At 40.9% G+C, this 23710-nt stretch overlaps 1 protein-coding gene across 3 annotated transcripts in view; it reads right to left on the bottom strand.

Moving 5' to 3' along the window:
* The window catches only part of ADIPOR2 (adiponectin receptor 2), a 167774-nt gene that overhangs the window by 6339 nt on the left and 137725 nt on the right, over positions 1 to 23710 (bottom strand). For all 3 annotated transcript variants that reach the window (XM_053718851.1, XM_053718852.1, XM_053718850.1), the window contains 2 exons: positions 16405 to 16592; positions 15314 to 15507 (listed from right to left, as the gene is read on the bottom strand). In XM_053718851.1, coding sequence (XP_053574826.1) covers positions 15314 to 15507; positions 16405 to 16592 — 382 coding nt within the window. The remainder of the gene's footprint in view (positions 1 to 15313; positions 15508 to 16404; positions 16593 to 23710) is intronic.

The raw sequence follows: 23710 nt of genomic DNA, 5'->3' as shown, positions 1-23710 counted from the left end.
TTCTCCTCGTTCACTTTCCACCCATGCGACCTTAGAAAAGCCAGTACTAACTCTGTATGAGACTTGGCAGTTTGAAAGCTTGACGCTTGTATCAGAATGTCGTCTAGGTACGGAGCTACCGAAATTCCTCGCGGTCTTAGTACCGCCAGAAGAGAGCCCAGAACCTTTGTAAAGATTCTTGGAGCCGTAGCCAACCCGAAGGGAAGAGCTACAAACTGGTAATGCCTGTCTAGGAAGGCAAACCTTAGATACCGGTAATGTTCTCTGTGAATCGGTATGTGAAGGTAAGCATCCTTTAAATCCACTGTGGTCATGTACTGACCTCTTTGGATCATGGGTAAGATTGTCCGAATAGTTTCCATCTTGAACGATTGAACTCTTAGGAATTTGTTTAGGATCTTTAAATCCAATATTGGCCTGAAGGTTCCCTCTTTTTTGGGAACCACAAACAGATTTGAGTAAAACCCTTGTCCGTGTTCCGACCGCGGAACTGGATGGATCACTCCCATTAGTAAAAGGTCTTGTACACAGCGTAGAAACGCCTCTTTCTTTATCTGGTTTGTTGACAACCTTGAAAGGTGAAATCTCCCTTGTGGAGGAGAAGCTTTGAAGTCCAGAAGATATCCCTGAGATATGATCTCCAACGCCCAGGGATCCTGGACATCTCTTGCCCAAGCCTGGGCGAAGAGAGAGAGTCTGCCCCCCACTAGATCCGTTTCCGGATCGTCGGCCCTCACTTCATGCTGTCTTAGGGGCAGCAGCAGGTTTTCTGGCCTGCTTGCCCTTGTTCCAGGTCTGGTTAGGTTTCCAGCCTTGTCTGTAGCGAGCAACAGCTCCTTCCTGTTTTGGAGCAGAGGAAGTTGATGCTGTCCCTGCCTTGAAGTTACGAAAGGGACGAAAATTAGACTGTCTAGCCCTAGGTTTGGCTCTGTCTTGAGGCAGGGCATGGCCTTTACCTCCCGTAATGTCAGCGATAATTTCTTTCAAACCGGGCCCGAATAAGGTCTGCCCCTTGAAAGGTATGTTAAGTAATTTCGATTTAGAAGTTACATCAGCTGACCAGGATTTTAGCCACAGCGCTCTGCGTGCCTGAATGGCGAATCCGGAATTCTTAGCCGTAAGTTTAGTTAAATGTACTACGGCATCAGAAATAAATGAATTAGCTAGCTTAAGGGTTTTAAGCTTAAGTGAAATCTCATCTAATGTCGCTGAGTCAAGGGTGTCTTCCAGAGACTCAAACCAAAATGCAGCCGCAGCCGTGACAGGCGCAATGCATGCAAGGGGTTGTAATATAAAACCTTGTTGAACAAACATTTTCGTAAGGTAACCCTCTAACTTTTTATCCATTGGATCTGAAAAAGCACAGCTATCCTCCACCGGGATAGTGGTACGCTTAGCTAAAGTAGAAACTGCTCCCTCCACCTTAGGGACCGTTTGCCATAAGTCCCGTGTGGTGGCGTCTATTGGAAACATTTTTCTGAATATAGGAGGGGGTGAGAAAGGCACACCGGGTCTGTCCCACTCCTTAGTAATAATTTCAGTAAGTCTCTTAGGTATAGGAAAAACGTCAGTACTCGTCGGTACCGCAAAATATTTATCCAACCTACACATTTTCTCTGGGATTGCAACTGTGTTACAATCATTCAGAGCCGCTAACACCTCCCCTAGCAACACACAGAGGTTTTCCAGCTTAAACTTAAAATTTGAAATGTCTGAATCCAATTTATTTGGATCAGATCCGTCACCCGCAGAATGAAGCTCTCCGTCCTCATGCTCTGCATATTGTGACGCAATATCAGACCCTAGCATTATCAGTATACTCTGTTCTCATCCCAGAGTGATCTCGTTTACCTCTAAGTTCTGGCAATTTAGACAAAACTTCAGTCATAACATTAGCCATGTCTTGTAAAGTGATTTGTAATGGCCGCCCTGATGTACTTGGCGTTACAATATCACGCACCTCCTGAGCGGGAGATGCAGGTACTGACACGTGAGGCAAGTTAGTCGGCATAACTTCCCTCTCGTTGTCTGGTGAATGTTGCTTAACATGTACAGATTGACTTTTATTTAAAGTAGCATCAATGCAATTAGTACATAAATTTCTATTGGGCTCCACCTCGGCTTTTGAACATATTGCACAAAGAGTTTCCTCTGAGTCAGACATGTTTAAACAAACTAGCAATTAGACTAGCAAGCTTGGAAATACTTTTCAACTAAATTTACAAGCAATATGTAAAAAACGTTACTGTGCCTTTAAGAAGCACACAAAAACTGTCACAGTTGAGTAACAATGAACCGGATTAGTTATATAAACCAAAATTAGCAAAGGATTGCACACATTAGCAATGGATGATTAACCCTTAATATCAGAAAAAAACGTATAACAATTGACAATATAAACGTTTTTATCACAGTCAAGCACGGTCTCACAGGTCTGCTGTGAGTGATTACCTCCCTCAAAACTAGTTTTGAAGACCCCTGAGCTCTGTGGAGACGTCCTGGATCATGCAGGGAGAAAAAGACAGACTGTGACTGAATTTCTGATGCGTAGTAAAAGCGCCAAAATAGGCCCCTCCCACTCACACTACAACAGTGAGGGGAGCTCAGTAAACTGTTTTAATTTAAAACAACGACAGCCATGTGGAAAATAAAGCCCAAAACAATTTTCACCAAGTACCTCAGATAATTAAACGATTTAACATGCCAGCAAACGTTTAAAATCAAATATATGAAATGTCTTTAAAAAGCCTGCTGCTAGTCGCTCCCACTGCAAGTTAGGCTAAAAGATATATGCATACAGTATTTTCCCAGTGAAGTGCCATTCCCCAGAAATACTTAAGTGTTAACATATATACATGTCAGCCTGATACCAGTTGCTACTACTGCATTTAAGGCTGTACTTACATTATATCGGTATTAGCAGTATTTTCAAAGTCAATTCCATTCCTTAGAAAATAATATACTGCAACATACCTCTTTGCAGGTGAGCCTGCCCGCTGTCCCCTGATCTGAAGTTACCTTACTCCTCAGAATGGCCGAGAACAGCAAACGGATCTTAGTTACGTCCGCTAAGATCATATACAAAAACTCAGGTAGATTCTTCTTCAAATTCTGCCTGAGAAGGAAACAACACACTCCGGTGTCGTTTAAAATAACAAACTTTTGATTGAAGATATAAAAAACTAAGTTTAATCACCACAGTCCTCTCACACATCCTATCTATTAGTTGGGTGCAAGAGAATGACTGGGTGTGACGTAGAGGGGAGGAGCTATATAGCAGCTCTGCTTGGGTGATCCTCTTGCACTTCCTGTTGGGGAGGAGTTAATATCCCATAAGTAATGATGACCCGTGGACTGACTACACTTAACAGGAGAAATAACCTAAAGGAAGAGGTTTTTAAAAAAAGTCAAAAAGATAAATATTTTTTTTAATGTAAATTAACAAATACATCTAAATTATGCCAAGCAAATTTGTATAGAAAATATTTGTATAAATATTGGTCATTCAACTTTAGATTGAACTTTTGTATAGAAATCTCTTCATACAACTCTTGCGAAATTCTGTAAAATGGAAAGACAGGAAAAGCCGGCCCAACAGTGCATTATCTGGGAGACAACTGATCAATAAAATCTTAGTATACAAATTACACTCACAAGAATAGCGCATCTCCAAGGTGCTACAAACAGCCGTCTTAAACTGTTAACAGTCATCCAGGTAGCGGATTCCATATATCTCTGCTGATGCTAAGTGAGCTCAGTCTAGGTGTTCAAAAACCTGTACCTCCTCTTTACAGGTAGCCGATACAGGACTGCTATTTATATATAAATGATAACCATATCTTCTCCCAATACCATTTTAATTATCCAAATAATTTAAAAAGGGAAAAAGATGTAAATAATTAAAAAACTTAATTTGCAACATATCTGCTATAAATAGTAAATCCTTTCCTCAGATAAACACATTAAAAAAAAGCTTAAAGGGGCATCAAACCCAAATTTTTCTTTCATGATTCAGATACATGATTCAGATTAAACTACTTTTTAATTCACTTCTATTATCTAATTTGCTTAATTCTCTTGGTATCCTTTGTCGAAGCAGGAGCAAAGCACTACTGGGGGTTAGATAAACAAATTGTGTGAGCCAATAGCATGAGGCTCATATGTGCAGCAACCAATCAGCAGCTCCAGAGTCTACCTAGATATCCATTTTCAACAAAGGGTACCAAGAAAACAAATTAGATAATAGAAGTACATTGGACAGCTGTTTAAAATCACATTCTATCTGAATCATGAAAGAAAAAAAAATGGGTTTCATGGGGTTCCTTTAAAGTGCCATAAAACAGGTTGAGATCTGTGCATATCCTAAAAGGGCTAATTAAGTAAAAAATAGTTTGTATAAAAAATGTTTTAAAAATTGTTGGGAAGTATTTTAAAATAATTAAAAAAATACTTAAAAATAGCCATGCTGTCTGGACACTGTGCTCCACCCCCCTTATCAGTGTTAAGACTCAGGCATTGTATGTCCCCTGAGGTCACAGCTTCTAGGCATGCTCCAGCAGATAATCCCTATTCATTTGTGCATTTTACCAACACAACAATGGATATAGCTACAACCATAAAAGGAATTGTGTGGGGGAGTTAGAGCTGTACAATTCAGAAACTTTAAAGAAAGGGTTAATAGCAGGGCATTGCAGTATAAATGTGCAGGTAAAGTAATGTACATATTATATTTGGTCTCTATCCCAACTTGTTTTATGTCCCTTTAAACCGTATATTTATAAAAAATAGCAACTCTTATCTTTACATCTAAACTCCGCATACCCAGCCTGCCAACCAATAAAGCTAACTGCTAGTACTAAGATTTTTTTTGTAAACACGGAGATGGCTGCTAACAGTTCCAGAAAAACTAATGTAGCACTTTGGAGGTGACTTATTCTTGTAAGTGTGCCTTGTTCAATTAAATTGTATGTGCTTGTCTCCAAGATAACACACTATTGCCTCTTCCTGTCTTTTCCTTTTCACAGAATTTGTCATATACATAACAAATAACTGAATAGGGCTGTTTTTTTAATCAAGAGCCATATGAGAAACTTACTTTGAAGTAACACTTGACACTTCTATTTCTATCTATATAAAACTTAACTTTAAAAAAATAACTTAAAGGGACACTGAACCCAATTTTTTTCTTTCGTGATTCAGAGAGAGCATGCAATTTTAAGCAACTTTCTTATTAACTCCTATTATCAATTATTCTTCGTTCTCTTGCTATCTTTATTTGTAAAAGAAGGCATGTAAGCTTTTTTTTTTGGTTCATACTCTGGACAGCACGTTTTTAATGAAGGATGAATTTATCCACCGATCAGCAAGGACAACCCAGGTTGTTCACCAAAAATGGGCCGGCATCTAAACTTACATTTTTGCATTTCATATAAATACCCAGAAAATAAAGATAATTTGATAATAGGAGTAAATTAGAAAGTTGCTTAAAATGTCATGCTCTATCTGAATCACAAAACAAAAAAATTGGGTTCAGTGTCCCTTTAATAAAGGTATATACAAAGTTATATTGCAATCTAATTTGATTTCGATCTAATTATGATTTTATGCTTTTGTCCACCTCCGTCAATGCAATTTAAATATAATATACTATATTATATAAGACTTAATGCAAACAAATACTAATTCATGCAGATCAATAACCATACCAAAATCATTTATAGACCCTTCATAAGTTTAAAAATGTAAATAGTTAAAATCTTGAATACAATATGGAAAAGCCACTGCAGGAAATGTTGATAAAGGTGGTGCAGTCATTTTGGCTGTAGCACTGGCTACAAATTCTGGTGAGCAAGAAACATAATAAAATATAGATATATGCATGTGTGCACTTTGTGATCTAACGACTCAGGAAGAAGGCAGCCACCAGCAAGCATGTAGCTCTTTTCAGAGGCGGATTTATTCTTGTGAAAGTACAACATACGGACATCTGGATTTCACAAGAATAAATCTGCCTCCAAAAAAGAGCCAAATGCGGCTTGCAGCCGTCTTTTTCCTAATTCGTTAGGTCAGACAGTACACGAATGCACATTTCTAATAAAATAAATAAAATGTCTATTTACAACTTCTACAATATTGTTGTTGGAATACAGTCACTGCATGTCTAAGACACAAAACATGGTAATGTAATAATCAGAAACTCATTTTTTGTCTACTAAAAATAATCTGAATTTACTTCTTTGTTCTTTTCCCTCACGGATGTGAAGACGTTTTCATAAAAGGGAAAAAAGATGACCCTTTTGCTAACCCATATTTTTTTATGGTCTTTTAAAAAAAAAAAAAAATATTTGGATAGCCAGTTCTACAAACAATTACAATAATAGTTTACAGAAAATTACATACTGCAGAGTACCAACGTGCCATTTAGAGTAATCTCTGGGTTTCAATCCCATGTGCATGGCTGAAATGGGCAAAGAAAAAGCAAAGTGTTGGTTTGAACAAGATTTAAGAACTGCAGTAAGTTTTTCAGCAATGGTGTAAATCAGCCTTGCAAACTGAAGCAAGAACTTTGGTTGCCAATTGTCCTATACTGTATCCCTGCTCTCCATATATATAAGAGTATATCGTCGATCTGAAAAGGGAGGTAAGAGATGAATCTCTACGACCGATAACAGAGAACCTATGAAATAGACCCCGTAGAAGGAGATCACTGCATTCAAAATAGGCAATACTCTCCTCACATCCCTCTGACATTCACTGCACGCTGAGAGGAAAACTGGGCTCCAACCTGCTGCGGAGCGCATATCAACGTAGAATCTAGCACAAACTTACTTCACCAGCTCCATAGGAGGCAAAGTTTGTAAAACTGAATTGTGGGTGTGGTGAGGGGTGTATTTATAGGCATTTTAAGGTTTGGGAAACTTTGCCCCTCCTGGTAGGAATGTATATCCCATACGTCACTAGCTCATGGACTCTTGCTAATTACATGAAAGAAACATGGTGTATAATGTTTACGCTTTACTTATGGAGGCATTTGTAGCATTTTCACTGGGACTGTTTGATGAGAAGTAACTGGTTGTGGTATCACACTTTTTCGTTTTTTTTTTCAATATACAGAGTGCCCCTACATACTCATTCATATAGCTGAAGAAAGAACTCCCTCGGTTCCTTCCTCTTCTGTCAGGGACAATACACTGCACATAGTTCTAGGTTTATTTGAATATTTAAGTTTAAAACACACTTGCAAGCAAAAATATTATATGTGGAGGTGCTGATTTTTGTTATTTAAAATGATTTTGCTAAAATCATTAAAAAAATGATAAAAAGAACTATCAACATAATTGTAATATACATTAAAGACAAAACAGATGCGATGCATTAAAATGTCATACTGCAGAACAAGGAACCAGTTAGAGGCAGGAGAAATAAGACGATTGTGAAATTTATTTAAAATATGAAAAGAAAAAAAAATTATGCACATTTTAAATTACACCCTACAATGCATTACTATATAGGAACTGAGAGCAATACAATACGTGTATCACCTCCATAGCTTTTTAATACTGCACCATTAAAAGTCAACTTGATTTAGCCATGGTGTGCATTTCCTGAAAGTGACAGCAATAATATCTTAGTATTTCAAGTAAATGGCTGTGAGTGAAATATCCTGAAATGTCCTCTCTTGCAGTTGAGGATTTAAAAGATCGAACAGAAAGAGAAGCAGTCTCAGAGGAATGAACAACAGCTTAGTGGCTTGTTCTATGGCTCAGTTTACACCTGGGGAGTAGCTTCTTTTGTGCCCAAAGTATATCAGTCTGATCCCGCCTAACAAGGTCAGTCCAGCCCAGAAATACCAGGCAATTCTCCTCTGAACAAAGGAAATGACAACCCCAGACTCCCCAGGGTCATAATACAAATACAAAAAGAAAAAACTCCAGGAACGAACAGCAGCTCAGTGGCGTGTTCTATGGTCTGGTTACCACCTGGGAGTAGCTTATTTTAGCCAATTGTGCTTTTCACTAAAGAAATCTTTCATGAAGAATATAAGACTGAACCCGCTTAAAAAAGTCAGTTCAACCCCAGAATACCAGGCAATTCCTCTGAACAAGAGAAATGGCAACCCCAGATGATCATTTCGGGCCTCATCAGGGAGGTGCAGCCATATCCTTCTAAGCACATTGGTCAAGGTGTCCACATCTGGTTTCCCCTATAACCCTTAAGGAGACTATCCCCAGGGTTATAACAGAAACACAAACAGAAAAAGAAGCAGTCTGCCAGGAACGAGCAACTTGTTCTATTGCCCAGTTTACCACCTTGGAGTAGCTTCTTTTAGTCCAATCGTGCTTTTTACAGAGGAAAACTTTCACGAAGTATATAAGTCTGATCCCGCCTAGCAAGGTCAGTCCTTATAAGGAGACCAAAACGATAGTCTGAGTTGCCATCTCCCTTGTTCAGAGGAGAATTGCCTGTTATTTCTGGGATGAACTGACCTTTTTAGGCGGGATCAACCGTATATACTTCAGGAAAGCTACTCCCATGTGGTAACTGGGCCATAGAACAAGCCACTCAACTGTTGTTCGTTCCTGGCAGAATCGTTTCTTTTTCCATTTGTATTATTACCCTGGGAAAGTCTCCCTTAGGGTGATGGAGAAGCCAGACATGGACTCCTTGCACAATTTGCTTAGAGAGATATAGCTGCACCTCCCTGATGAGGCCAAAATAATCTGGTGTTGCCATTTCCCTTTTTCAGTGGATAAGCAGGCCATAGAACATGCCACTGAGCTGTTGTTCATTCCTGGCAGACTGCTTCTTTTTCTCTTTGTATGAGGGTTTAAAAGATGACAGAAATAGGTCATGCTGGGGATAAGGAGTATGGAGATGAAACAGATATAAAATAGAAAAGTAACTCTCTGTACCAGATCCATCATTTTTCAGGGGATCCTACATAAGTTAGTCCTATTATGACAGACTTAAAGGGACAGTCTAGGCCCAATACATCATTTTGATTACTTAATACATACCAGAGAAACATCCTGCAACTGGTCCCACATCTATAAGCTTGTAAGAAGTACATGAAACATTTAAATATTCATTGTTTTTTAGGATCTGAAAAACAGAATTTATGTTTACCTGATAAATTACTTTCTCCAACGGTGTGTCCGGTCCACGGCGTCATCCTTACTTGTGGGATATTCTCTTCCCCAACAGGAAATGGCAAAGAGCCCAGCAAAGCTGGTCACATGATCCCTCCTAGGCTCCGCCTACCCCAGTCATTCGACCGACGTTAAGGAGGAATATTTGCATAGGAGAAACCATATGTTACCGTGGTGACTGTAGTTAAAGAAAATAAATTATCAGACCTGATTAAAAAAACCAGGGCGGGCCGTGGACCGGACACACCGTTGGAGAAAGTAATTTATCAGGTAAACATAAATTCTGTTTTCTCCAACATAGGTGTGTCCGGTCCACGGCGTCATCCTTACTTGTGGGAACCAATACCAAAGCTTTAGGACACGGATGAAGGGAGGGAGCAAATCAGGTCACCTAAATGGAAGGCACCACGGCTTGCAAAACCTTTCTCCCAAAAATAGCCTCAGAAGAAGCAAAAGTATCAAATTTGTAAAATTTAGAAAAAGTGTGCAGTGAAGACCAAGTCGCTGCCTTACATATCTGATCAACAGAAGCCTCGTTCTTGAAGGCCCATGTGGAAGCCACAGCCCTAGTGGAGTGAGCTGTGATTCTTTCAGGAGGCTGCCGTCCGGCAGTCTCATAAGCCAATCGGATAATGCTTTTAATCCAGAAGGAGAGAGAGGTAGAAGTTGCTTTTTGACCTCTCCGTTTACCAGAATAAACAACAAACAAAGACAAAGTTTGTCTGAAATCCTTAGTAGCTGCTAAGTAAAATTTGAGAGCACGAACTACATCCAAGTTGTGCAACAAACGTTCCTTCTTTGAAACTGGATTAGGACACAAAGAAGGCACAACTATCTCCTGGTTAATGTTTTTGTTAGAAACAACTTTTGGAAGAAAACCAGGTTTAGTACGCAAAACCACCTTATCTGCATGGAACACCAGATAAGGAGAAGAACACTGCAGAGCAGATAATTCTGAAACTCTTCTAGCAGAAGAAATTGCAACCAAAAACAAAACTTTCCAAGATAATAACTTAATATCAACGGAATGTAAGGGTTCAAACGGAACCCCTTGAAGAACTGAAAGAACTAGGTTGAGACTCCAAGGAGGAGTCAAAATTTTGTAAACAGGCTTGATTCTAACCAGAGCCTGAACAAAGGCTAGAACATCTGGCACAGCTGCCAGCTTTTTGTGAAGTAACACAGACAAGGCAGAAATCTGTCCCATCAAGGAACTTGCAGATAATCCTTTTTCCAATCCTTCTCGAAGGAAGGATAGACTCTTAGGAATCTTAACCTTGTCCCAAGGGAATCCTGCAGATTCACACCAACAGATATACCAAATTATGTGGTAATTTTTCTGGTTACAGGCTTTCAGGCCTGAACAAGAGTATTAATAACAGAATCTGAGAACCCTCGCTTTGATAAGATCAAGCGTTCAATCTCCAAGCAGTCAGCTGGAGTGGGTCGAACGGACCTAGAACAAGAAGGTCTCGTCTCAAAGGTAGCTTCCATGGTGGAGCCGATGACATATTCACCAGATCTGCATACCAAGTCCTGCGTGGCCACGCAGGAGCTATCAAAATCACCGACGCCCTCTCCTGATTGATCCTGGCTACCAGCCTGGGGATGAGAGGAAACGGCGGGAACACATAAGCTAGTTTGAAGGTCCAAGGTGCTACTAGTGCATCCACTAGAGCCGCCTTGGGATCCCTGGATCTGTACCCGTAGTAAGGAACTCTGAAGTTCTGACGAGAGGCCATCAGATCCATGTCTGGAATGCCCCACGGTTGAGTGACTTGGGCAAAGATTTCCGGATGGAGTTCCCACTCCCCCGGATGCAATGTCTGACGACTCAGAAAATCCGCTTCCCAATTTTCCACTCCTGGGATGTGGATAGCAGACAGGTGGCAGGAGTGAGACTCCGCCCATAGAATGATTTTGGTCACTTCTTCCATCGCTAGGGAACTCCTTGTTCCCCCCTGATGGTTGATGTATGAACTTGGCCCTCGCTAGCTGAGGCCAAGCTTTGAGAGCATTGAATATCGCTCTCAGTTCCAGAATATTTATCGGTAGAAGAGATTCTACCCGAGACCAAAGACCCTGAGCTTTCAGGGATCCCCAGACCGCGCCCCAGCCCATCAGACTGGCGTCGGTCGTGACAATGACCCACTCTGGTCTGCGGAAGGTCATCCCTTGTGACAGGTTGTCCAGGGACAGCCACCAACGGAATGAGTCTCTGGTCCTCTGATTTACTTGTATCTTCGGAGACAAGTCTGAATAGTCCCCATTCCACTGACTGAGCATGAACAGTTTTAATGGTCTTAGATGAATGCGCACAAAAGGAACTATGTCCATTGCCGCTACCATCAAACCTATCACTTCCATGCACTGCGCTATGGAAGGAAGAGGAACGGAATGAAGTATCCGACAAGAGTCTAGAAGTTTTGTTTTTCTGGCTTCTGTCAGAAAAATCCTCATTTCTAAGGAGTCTATTATAGTTCCCAAGAAGGGAACCCTCGTTGACGGAGATAGAGAACTCTTTTCCACGTTCACTTTCCATCCGTGAGATCTGAGAAAGGCCAGGACAATGTCCGTGTGAGCCTTTACTTGAGGAAGGGACGACGCTCGAATCAGAATGTCGTCCAAGTAAGGTACTACAGCAATGCCCCTTGGTCTTAGCACCGCCAGAAGGGACCCTAGTACCTATGAGAAAATCCTAGGAGCAGTGGCTAATCCGAAAGAAAACGCCACGAACTGGAAATGCTTGTCCAGGAATGCAAACCTTAGGAACCGATGATGTTCCTTGTGGATAGGAATATGTAGATACGCATCCTTGAAATCCACCTTGGTCATGAATTGACCTTCCTGGATGGAAGGAAGAAGTGTTCGAATGGTTTCCATCTTGAACGATGGAACCTTGAGAAACTTGTTCAAGATCTTGAGATCTAAGATTGGTCTGAACGTTCCCTCTTTTTTGGGAACTATGAACAGATTGGAGTAGAACCCCATCCCTTGTTCTCCTAATGGAACAGGATGAATCACTCCCATTTTTAGCAGGTCTTCTACCCAATGTAAGAATGCCTGTCTTCTTATGTGGTCTGAAGACAACTGAGACCTGTGGAACCTCCCCCTTGGAGGAAGCCCCTTGAACTCCAGAGAATAACCTTGGGAGACTATTTCTAGCGCCCAAGGATCCAGAACATCTCTTGCCCCAGCCTGAGCGAAGAGAGAGAGTCTGCCCCCCACCAGATCCGGTCCCGGATCGGGGGCCCGCATTTCATGCTGTCTTGGTAGCAGTGGCAGGTTTCCTGGCCTGCTTTCCTTTGTTCCAGCCTTGCATAGGTCTCCAGGCTGGATTGGCTTGAGAAGTATTACCTTCCTGCTTAGAGGACGTAGCCCTTGGGGCTGATCCGTTTCTGCGAAAGGGACGAAACTTAGGTTTATTTTTGGTCTTGAAAAGACCTATCCTGAGGAAGGGCGTGGCCCTTGCCCCCAGTGATATCAGAGATAATCTCTTTCAAGTCAGGGCCAAAGAGTGTTTTTCCCCTTGAAAGGAATGTCAAGCAATTTGTTCTTGGAAGACGCATCCGCTGCCCAAGATTTTAACCAAAGCGCTCTGCGCCACAATAGCAAACCCAGAATTTTTTCGCCGCTAACCTAGCCAATTGCAAGGTGGCGTCTAGGGTGAAAGAATTAGCCAATTTAAGAGCACGAATTCTGTCCATAATCTCCTCATAAGAAGAAGAATTACTAATAATCGCCTTTCCTAGCTCATCAAACTAGAAACACGCGGCTGCAGTGACAGGGACAATGCATGCAATTGGTTGTAGAAGGGAACCTTGCTGAACAAACATCTTTAGCAGACCTTCTAATTTTTTATCCATAGGATCTTGGAAAGCACAACTATCTTCTATGGGTATAGTGGCGCGCTTGTGTAGAGTAGAAACCGCCCCCTCGACCTTGGGGACTGTCTGCCATCAGTCCTTTCTGGGGTCGACTATAGGAAAACAATTTTATAAATATGGGGGGAGGTACTAAAGGTATACCGGGCCTGTCCCATTCTTTACTAACAATGTACGCCACCCGCTTGGATATAGGAAAAGCTTCGGGGGGCCCCGGGGCCTCTAAGAACTTTTCCATTTTACATAGTGGTTCTGGAATGACCAGATAATCACAATCATCCAAATTGGATAACACCTCCTTAAGCAGAGCGCGGAGATGTTCCAACTTAAATTTAAAAGTAATCACATCAGGTTCAGCTTGTTGAGAAATGTTTCCTGAATCTGAAATTTCTCCCTCAGACAAAACCTCCCTGGCCCCCTCAGACTGGTGTAGGGGCCCTTCAGAAACCATATCATCAGCGTTCTCATGCTCTACAGAATTTTCTAAAACAGAGCAGTCGCGCTTTCGCTGATAAGTGGGCATATTGGCTAAAATGTTTTTGATAGAATTATCCATTACAGCCGTTAAATGTTGCATAGTAAGGAGTATTGGCGCACTAGATGTACTAGGGGCCTCCTGTATGGGCAAGACTGGTGTAGACGAAGGAGGGGATGATGCAGTACCATGCTTACTCCCCTCACTTGAGGAATCATCTTGGGCATCATTTTTACTAAAAATTTTTTTTTTTTTTTTTTTTTTTTATGACATAAAATACATATAGTTAAATGAGAAGGAACCTTGGTTTCCCCACAGTCAGAACACAATCTATCTGGTAGTTCAGACATGTTAAACAGGCATAAACTTGATAACAAAGCACAAAAAACGTTTTAAAATAAAACCGTTACTGTCACTTTAAATTTTAAACTAAACACACTTTATTACTGCAATTGCGAAAAAGTATGAAGGAATTGTTCAAAATTCACCAAAATTTCACCACAGTGTCTTAAAGCCTTAAAAGTATTGCACACCAAATTTGGAAGCTTTAACCCTTAAAATAACGGAACCGGAGCCGTTTTTATATTTAACCCCTTTACAGTCCCTGGAATCTGCTTTGCTGAGACCCAACCAAGCCCAAAGGGGAATACGATACCAATGATGCCTTCAGAAAGACTTTTCTATGTAACAGAGCTCCACACACATGCAGCTGCATGCCATGCTGTCCTCAAAAACAAGTGCGCCATACCGGCGCGAAAATGAGGCTCTGACTATGATTAGGGAAAGCCCCTAAAGAATAAGGTGTCAAAAACAGTGCCTGCCGATATAATCATATCAAAATACCCAGAATAAATGATTCCTCAAGGCTAAATATGTGTTAATAATGAATCGATTTAGCCCAGAAAAAGTCTACAGTCTTAATAAGCCCTTGTGAAGCCCTTATTTACTATCTTAATAAACATGGCTTACCGGATCCCATAGGGAAAATGACAGCTTCCAGCATTACATCGTCTTGTTAGAATGTGTCATACCTCAAGCAGTAAGAGACTGCACACTGTTCCCCCAACTGAAGTTAATTGCTCTCAACAGTCCTGTGTGGAACAGCCATGGATTTTAGTTACGGTGCTAAAATCATTTTCCTCATACAAACAGAAATCTTCATCTCTTTTCTGTTTCTGAGTAAATAGTACATACCAGCACTATTTTAAAATAACAAACTCTTGATTGAATAATAAAAACTACAGTTAAACACTAAAAAACTCTAAGCCATCTCCGTGGAGATGTTGCCTGTACAACGGCAAAGAGAATGACTGGGGTAGGCGGAGCCTAGGAGGGATCATGTGACCAGCTTTGCTGGGCTCTTTGCCATTTCCTGTTGGGGAAGAGAATATCCCACAAGTAAGGATGACGCCGTGGACCGGACACACCTATGTTGGAGAAATGTCCACCAAACTCCACCCACCTATTGTGTGTATATTTTGGTATATAAAAGTTTCTCCAAACATGATCAGCTCTTAAATACATTTTCCTACTCTCATATGCTGATTTGTGCATGTGCAATTTGAAATAGGCAACTGAAAAATATTAAAAGCATACAGTTAAACTATCATACAAGAAGACAGCTAACTGGACAAAAAGAAATATGTGGGCAGAGCATGGCGGTCATGTTTGGCTGCTAACAAACTGTTATTTAAAAGCTTCATGTACTTCTTACAAGATTATAGAGGTGGAACCCATTGAAAGCAATGCCGCAATTTCCTTTTTGTACTTTTATGTCTCTTTAATAGAGGGTGACTGATACATACCCATATATCACACTTTCCTGGGAAAAATCGCTCAGGGATCCGTGCAGCGTAGAGAGCAGCTCCTGTGATATACAGGCAAGCCATGAGTATTAACCAGCCAATTTGACCCATGGTGGCAGCCCTAAGGAAACCTTCAGAGATGACAAAATGCAGAGTGGGGATGATGCCACTTAAGCCTAAGCCAACAAAGACTCCTGCAAAGAAAGGAAAAAAAGAAATGCAATTATTTGCTCGAATGCAGCATTGGACAAATTGAGTAATCAATTGCATGTTGTGCTTGCCAATACAGTTTTAGAGAAAGTAATGATCATCACATAAACATATATGTTTACATCTTGGTGCACTACTCTGCCAGTACAAATAGCAGTTTGTTTTCCGTTTGAGATGCAGCATCTTTTTTAAAAATACTGAATTCTTCCCACCCGGAGACTTTCAATGCTAAATTAAAACTAAACTGTGATCTTTATAAACACCAGCCTCGTGCTCTTCTAATAAACTACCTACAAGTAGGTGCAAATGCAGGATACCAAACTGATTAACAGTCAGCAAATAAAGCAAAACAGATTTATGCTAAACTATTATAATAGAAACAGTCTGAGATTACGGACAAATGGAATAAGAGTCTTCAATAAAATTAAAAAGGGACAGTAAACACATTGTAATTAAGACATTTTTTCTTGTCTTGCTATAGAATAAATCAGCCAAGTCTAAATTTTATTTGGAGGAGTGAATAAGGGCTTGAGTCTGCAGACAACAGGGCTAGTAGCCATGGTCATAAAGTGCAGTTGTTATCAGTTAAAGGGAAAGATATGTAGTAAGGTCAGCTTCGAGTAGTCTGCAGTGTGTATAAAAAATAAAAAATGTAAACGTTCTGCTATCATAACAACATCTTATATCACTGCCCCTTTAATGCTGTCAGATATTACTCAGTAAAGAACAAGCAGGTGCAATTTTGTACTAATGAGAAGTAGAGCACTGTATGAAATTATTTACAAAACTGGATTTATTTATTTTTTTTGGGAAGGGAATCTAGGTCTAAATTTCTGCAAGAAAAAACACAAACATACAGAGCAGTGTGAGTGCTTCCTTACCTGCCCTTACACCTCGGTACTGAGGGGTTGCGAATAGGTCCCACTGGGATACAACGATAGCTGCTATACCGAGTACACAAATGACTATTAGGTAGATGAAGCAAGGCTGCGGATTACAGTAAAAGGAATAGTAAAGCCAGGGAACGAAGCTGCCCATGATGAGAAGGGCAATTCCAGAGTAGTCCAACCTGGGAAGAGAGTATAACTAAGTGAAAACCAAGAAGCAGAGGACAAGAGTGGCACAGTACAATCCCCTGGTGAGATATGCAGCCTCTTCTATTCAGCAGAAGCTATGCTTTAAGAGCCTTTAGTGTGTTATTTAGGGATGCACCGAAATTTTGGCCGCAGAAAGTTTCGGCCGAAAATGGCATTTTTGGCTATTTCGGTTTTCGGTTTTTTTGCCTGTTATTTTCGGTAAAATTATTGTGTAGCATGTTTCAAATTTGATGCTAGCCTAGAGCTGCTGTTTAAGTTTATTACTTGACTTACTGTTCTGCATATGAGTTTTCTAGGACTATACTTTATTTGGATAATTGGTAAAAAAAAAAACCTGTTTAAATATGATTCTGTTACGTAGAACTAAATAAAGAATAATACAGTATATTGATATGTATAATTGTTTTAAGTAGGGATGTACCAAAATTTTGGTCACAGAAACATTTTTGCCGAAAATGGCATTATTTTTTGCCTGTTTTTTTTTTTTTTCTTGGTAAAATTATTGTGTAGCATATTATTGTTTTAAGATATTTTTGTCCAATTTTAGTGTGTTACTTTCAATAAAAGTGTGGGCTTTTTTTATTGGCTCTAATTATGCAAAAAAAAAAAAAAAAAAAAAAAAAAAATAATTTGAAAAAATACATTTTTGGTATCAGTTTCGGTTTTCGGCCAAGTGCATCCCGGATTTTCGGATTCGGTTTCGGTCAAGAATTTGCATTTCGGTGCATCACTAGTGTTATTGCTTATATTAAGGGTTAGAGCAGAATAACTTACCTAAACTGTGTTTACAGATACCATAATAACTGTATTAGAGGAGTGTTAGTAATGGATTCAGACCTATATGGCTGTTTTTTGTTTTGTTTTTCTGTTACAGACTGGAAAGGAGACGATTTCTCAATCTTTTGATTGGGAACATTAAAACACTTTAAGACTGTATTAAAAATGTTAATTGTATGTAGTAAATTAAATGTAGTGTGATGTTGTCCCCTTTTTCTGCAATTTAATTATGAATATTGCGGATTTTCCAGTTCCTGTTAAACCTGGAAGTGAAGTCTCCAGACTTAAAGGGATAGCAAACACCAAAAATGTTATCGTTTAAAAAGATAGATAATCCCTTTATTTACCATTCCCAAGTTTTGCATAACCAACAATGTTATAGAAATATATGTTTTACCTCTGGTATTACCTTGTATCTAAACTTCTGCAGACTGACCCCTTATCTCAGATCTTTTGACAGACTTGCATTTCAGGCAATTAGTGCTGACTCTTAAATAACTCCACGTGCGTGAGCACAATGTTATTTATATGAAACACATGAACTAACGCCATCTAGCTGTGAAAAACTGTCAAATGCATTCAGATTAGAGGCGACCTTCAAGGGCTTAGAAATTCGCATATGAGCCTACCTAGGTTTAGCTTTCAACTAAGAATAACAAGAGAACAAAGCAAATTTGATGATAAAAGTAAATTATAAAAGTTCTTTAAAATGGCATGCCCTATCTGAATTATGAAAGTTTAATTTGGACTTTAGTATCCCTTTAATACTATATTCCAGTCACTGGTTGCACACTCTAATGACCCAATTATAACCATCTCTAATTGGCCTCACCACAGAAGCAACACTTGCTAAAAAGCATACAGTGGATATAAAAAGTCTACACACCCCTGTTAAAATGTCAGGTTTCTGTGATGTAAAAAAATGAGACCAAGATAAATCATTTCAGAACTTTTTCCACCTTTAATGTGACCTATAAACTACACAACTCAATTGAAAAACAAACTGGGGATGTAGCTGTGTTCAGAATTAAGCAATCACATTCAAAATCATGTTAAATAGGAGTCAACATACACCTGCCATCATTTAAAGTGCCTCTGATTAACCACAAATAAAGTTCAGCTGCTCTAATTGGTCTTTCCTGAAATTTTCTTAGTCACATCCCACAGCAAAAAGAAAATTTATGCTTACCTGATAAATTTATTTCTTTTTTGACACAATGAGTCCACGGATCATCTTAATTACTAATGGGATAGTCACCTCCTGGTCAGCAGGAAGAGGCAAAGAGTACCACAGCAGAGCTGTTAAATAGCTCCTCCCTTCCCTCCCACTCCAGTCATTCGACCGAAGTTAGGAAGAGAAAGGAAAAGCCAAGGTGCAGAGGTGTCTGAAGTTTACTATAACCCAAAACCTGTCTTACAAGAACAGGGCGGGCCGTGGACTCATTGTGTCAAAAAATAAATAAATTTATCAGGTAAGCATGAATTTTCTTTTTTAAGACACGATGAGTCCACGGATCATCTTAATTACTAATGGGATCCAATACCCAAGCTAGAGTACACAGATGATACGGGAGGGACAAGACAGGGAACCTAAACGGAAGGCACCACTGCTTGAAGAACCTTTCTCCCAAAAGTAGCCTCAGCCGAGGCAGAAGTATCAAATTTGTAAAATTTTGAAAAAGTGTTAAGAGTTGTAGCCTTGCAAATCTGTTCCACAGAAGCTTCATTTTTTGAATGCCCATGAGGAAGCAACAGCCCTTGTGGAATGAACCGTAACCCTCTCGGGAGGTTGCTGTCCAGCAGTCTCATATGCGAAATGTACGATACTCTTCAGCCAAAAAGAAAGAGACATAGTCGTAGCTTTCTGTCCCTTATGTTTTCCAGAGAAAACCACAAAGAAGTAGACTGACGAAAGTCCTTAGTCGCCTGTAAGTAAAACTTTAAAGCACGGACCACGTCTAAATTGTGCAGAAGACGTTCTTTCTGAAAGGATTAGGACACAAAGAAAGAACAATAATCTCCTGATTAATGTTTCAATCAGACACAACCTAAATCCTAATTTAGAATGCAAAACTACCTTATCTGAATGGAAAATAAGGGAAGGAGATTCGTACTGCAATGCCGAGAGCTCTGACACTCTACAAGTCGAAGAAATAGCAACAAGAAATAAAACTTTCCAAGATAACAACTTAATATCTAAGGAATGCATAGGCTCATACGGAGCACCTTGAAGAACTTTGATAACTAAATTAAGACTCCATGGAGGAGTAACTGGTTTGAACACAGGCCTGATCAAGTGACAAAATGATTGTACATCTGGAACATCTGCCAGACATTTGTGTAACAAAATAGATAAGGCCGTGATTTGAACCTTTAGGGAACTCGCCGATAAACCTGTCTCCAAACCCTCTAGGAGAAAAGACAAAATTCTAGGAATTCTAAACTACTCCATGAGTAGCCCTTGGATTCACACCAATAGAGATCTTTACGCCAACATTTTATGGTAAATCCTCCTAATTACAGGCTTACAAGCCTGAATCACGGTCTCTATGACTGATTCAGAAAACCCCCGCTTGGATAAAATTAAACGTTCAATCTCCAAGCAGTCAGCTTCAGAGAAACTAGATTTGGGTGAAGGAAGGGTCCCTGAATCAGAAGGTCCTTCCTCAAAGGGAGTCTCCAAGGTGATAGAGATGCCATCTCCACCAGATCCGCATACCAAATCCTGCGAGGCCAGGCCGGTGCTATGAGAAACACCGAAGCCCTCTCCTGCTTGATTCGAGCAATTACCCGAGGAAGAAGAGCAAACGGAGGAAATAGGTATGCTAGACTGAAGGTCCAAGGGGCCGCCAGAGCATCTATCAGTGCCGCCTGGGGGTCCCTGGACCTCGACCCGTATCTCGGGAGCTTGGCATTCTGACGAGATGCCATGAGATCCAACTCTGGGTGACCCCACTTAAGAATCAGGTCAGAGAACACTTCCGGATGGAGTTCCCACTCCCCGGGATGCAATGTCTGCCTGCTCAGGAAGTCCGCCTCCCAGTTGTCCACCCCTGGGATGTGAATCGCTGACAGACAGCAAAAATGGGCCTCCGCCCACTGAATTATCTTGGATACCTCTATCGCTAAGGAACTCCTTGTTCCTCCCTGATGATTGATGAAAGCCACTGAAGTTATGATGTCCGACTGGAACCTGATAAACTGGACCGTGGTTAACTGTGGCCAGGCCAGAAGAGCATTGTAGATCGCTCTCCATTCCAGAATGTTTATGGGGAAAACAGACTCTGACTGAGTCCAAACTCCCTGAGCCTTTAGGGAGCCCCAGACTGCTCCCCACCCCAGAAGGCTAGCGTCTGTTGTCACAATCACAAAAGATAGTCTGTGAAAACAGGTTCCCTGGGAGAGATGATCCAAAGACAACCACTATTGAAGAGAGTCCCTTGTTTCCTGTTTCAGAGCTAATCGAGGAGACAAGTCTGCATAATCTCCGTTCCATTGCCTGAGCATGCTTAACTGCAGAGGACTGAGATGGAAAAGAGCAAACGGGATGGTGTCCATTGCCGCTACCATCAGCCCTATTAGCTCCATGCACTGAGCCACTGATGGCCAAGGAGTGGATTGAAGGACTCGGCAAGTATCTATAAACTATGATTCCCTGACTTCTGTAAGAAAAATCTTCATGGACAATGATATATAACTGAGCCCAAGAAAATGACTCTTGTACATGGGACTAGGAAACTCTTTCCCAAATTTACTTTCCACCAGTGTCAGTGTGGGATCTTGCTAGTTGAAATGGTGGCGCCTGGACTAGAATGTCGTCCAGATAAGGCGCCACCCCTATGCCCTTGACCGAAGAACTATAGGAGAAATAGTGGCATGACTTGACCCTTGTCAATAACCCCTAAACAACAAGTGTCTTAGAAGGAGTGAGAATTTTTTATTAAAAATTAGTACATAAAAAAGTTACTGTCTCTTTAAATTTGAAAATGTAACTTTTTATTTTTGAGTGTAGAATGAAAAGAAAACTGTACAAAACTACTGCAGAGCCTAGCTACCCCTCAGCTAAACCTTGCTGAGGTGCCTCTCTGACATTATTAAAATTTAATGCATAACGGTAGTTAACATGAAGGATTATAGTCTTTAACATAAAAGTCCGGAACGTATTACTACAATATTGTCCGGTCCTGCAAAACAGCAACTCCCTGCACAATTTAGTTGAAAAGGGGTTGGAAAAGGTCTGCGACTCTAACGGGACCCACTGTACTAATGACACAGCCTTCTGAATCCAAAGCGGCAGTGGAGGACAAGCACCATAATAAGCTCCGCCCATCGTGGGCGTAACACCCTGTAGGTCCCGGTCGCCATTACTATAGGATAACAAGCGCGCAGAGGAAAACTAGCGTCATAAGAAGCTCCGCCCATCGTGGTCGTAACACCATGTAGGTCCCGGTCGTCATTTATGAGAATAACTACGCCACCAGGAGCCACTGAGCCTGCCATAATCCTGGGGCAAAGTTGGCTACTGCCTCACGATCTCGGTCTAGTCCCAAATAAAAGAGAAATCGAGAACACTGCCCACGGAGTCCTTTTACAGTAAAACATGTTTAACCAATTTAAATCTTTACATGTTTAAGCACTCATACTACATAGGTATAAAACCCTGGACTGCTGCTTGTAGGGCTGTGTGTTACCACTCCCTAATAAAAGCCACTCTCCTTAGCCCCAGTGCCTGCAATAAGTTTCTGTCACCGAAGCTCCCTGCTGTACTATGTAGGAGTTCGTTTCACAAAATAAATAAAGTGCTCCACTTTTCTGAGATCTTTATACCCAGAAGAAAAAAAGTCAGCACTTACCTCTAACTCTGCCCGACAGCAGGGCAGCCCAGCAGGTTTAAGAGGTCCTCTCCCTTTCATAGCCCTGTGGAGAAAGAAAGCCTGAGCCATCTTACTTAGGCTATCAGGATTAGGGCAGCATCAATGTATAGGAGGCGCAGTGAGAATTATGTCCCACAAGTTCCCATTGCTCTAAAGCCACCAAAAGCTCTACTGAAGAGACTGATATGGACTACGGCTACACCCTAGAACAAAGCAGCAAATCTTGCACTACTTTAAAAATAATCGATTAGTTTCTTCAATCAAGAGTTTAACACCTCACTTTACCTTCCTATCACTAACGTAGGCAAAGAGAATGACTAGAGTGGGAGGGAAGGGAGGAGCTATTTAACAGCTCTGCTGTGGTGCTCTTTGCCTCCTCCTGCTGACCAGGAGGTGAATATCCCGTTAGTAATTAAGATGATCCGTGGACTCATCGCGTCTTAAAAAAGAAAGCCATGGTCCAGAGAGAGCTTCCAAAGCATCAGAGGGATCTCATTGTTAAAAGGTATCAGTCAGGAGAAGGGTACAAAAGAATTTCCAAGGCATTAGATATACGATGGAACACAGTGAAGACAGTCATCATCAATTGGAGAAAATATGGCACAACAGTGACATTACCAAGAACTGGACGTCCCTCCAAAATAGATGAAAAGACGAGCAGAAATCTGGTCTGGGAGGCTACCAAGAGGCCTACAGCAACATTAAAGGAGCTGCAGGAATATCTGGCAAGTACTGGCTGTGTGGTACATGTGACAACAATCTCACGTATTCTTCATATGTCTGGGCTATGGTGTAGAGTGGCAAGACGAAAGCCTTTTCTTACGAAGAAAAACATCCAAGCCAGGCTACATTTTGCAAAAACACATCTGAGGTCTCCAAAAGCATGTGGGAAAAGGTGTTATGGTCTAATGAAACCAAGGTTGAACTTTTTGGCCATAATTCCAAAAGATATGTTTGGCACAAAAATAACACTGCACATCACCAAAAGAACACCATACCCACAGTGAAGCATGGTGGTGGCAGCATCATGCTTTGGGGTTGTTATTCTTCAGCTGGAACTAGGGCCTTAGTTAAGCTAGAGGGAAGTATGAACAGTTCCAAATACAAGTCAATACTGGCACAAAACCTTCAGGCTTCTGCTAGAAAGCTGAACATGAAGAGGAACTTCATCTTTCAGCATGACAAGGACCCAAAGCATACATCCAAATCAACAAAGGAATGGCTTCACCAGAAGAAGATTAAAGTTTTGGAATGGCCCAGCCAGAGCCCAGACCTGAATCCGATTGAAAATCTGTGGGGTGATCTGAAGAGGGCTGTGCACAGGAGATGCCCTCGCAATCTGACAGATTTGGAGTGTTTTTGCAAAGAAGAGTGGGCAAATCTTGTCAAGTCAAAATGTGCCATGCTGATAGACTCATACCCAAAAAGACTGAGTGCTG

This window comes from Bombina bombina, chromosome 6 (assembly GCF_027579735.1).
Source record: "Bombina bombina isolate aBomBom1 chromosome 6, aBomBom1.pri, whole genome shotgun sequence".
Lineage (NCBI taxonomy): Eukaryota > Metazoa > Chordata > Amphibia > Anura > Bombinatoridae > Bombina > Bombina bombina.
This window is presented reverse-complemented; position numbering and strand designations above follow the sequence as displayed.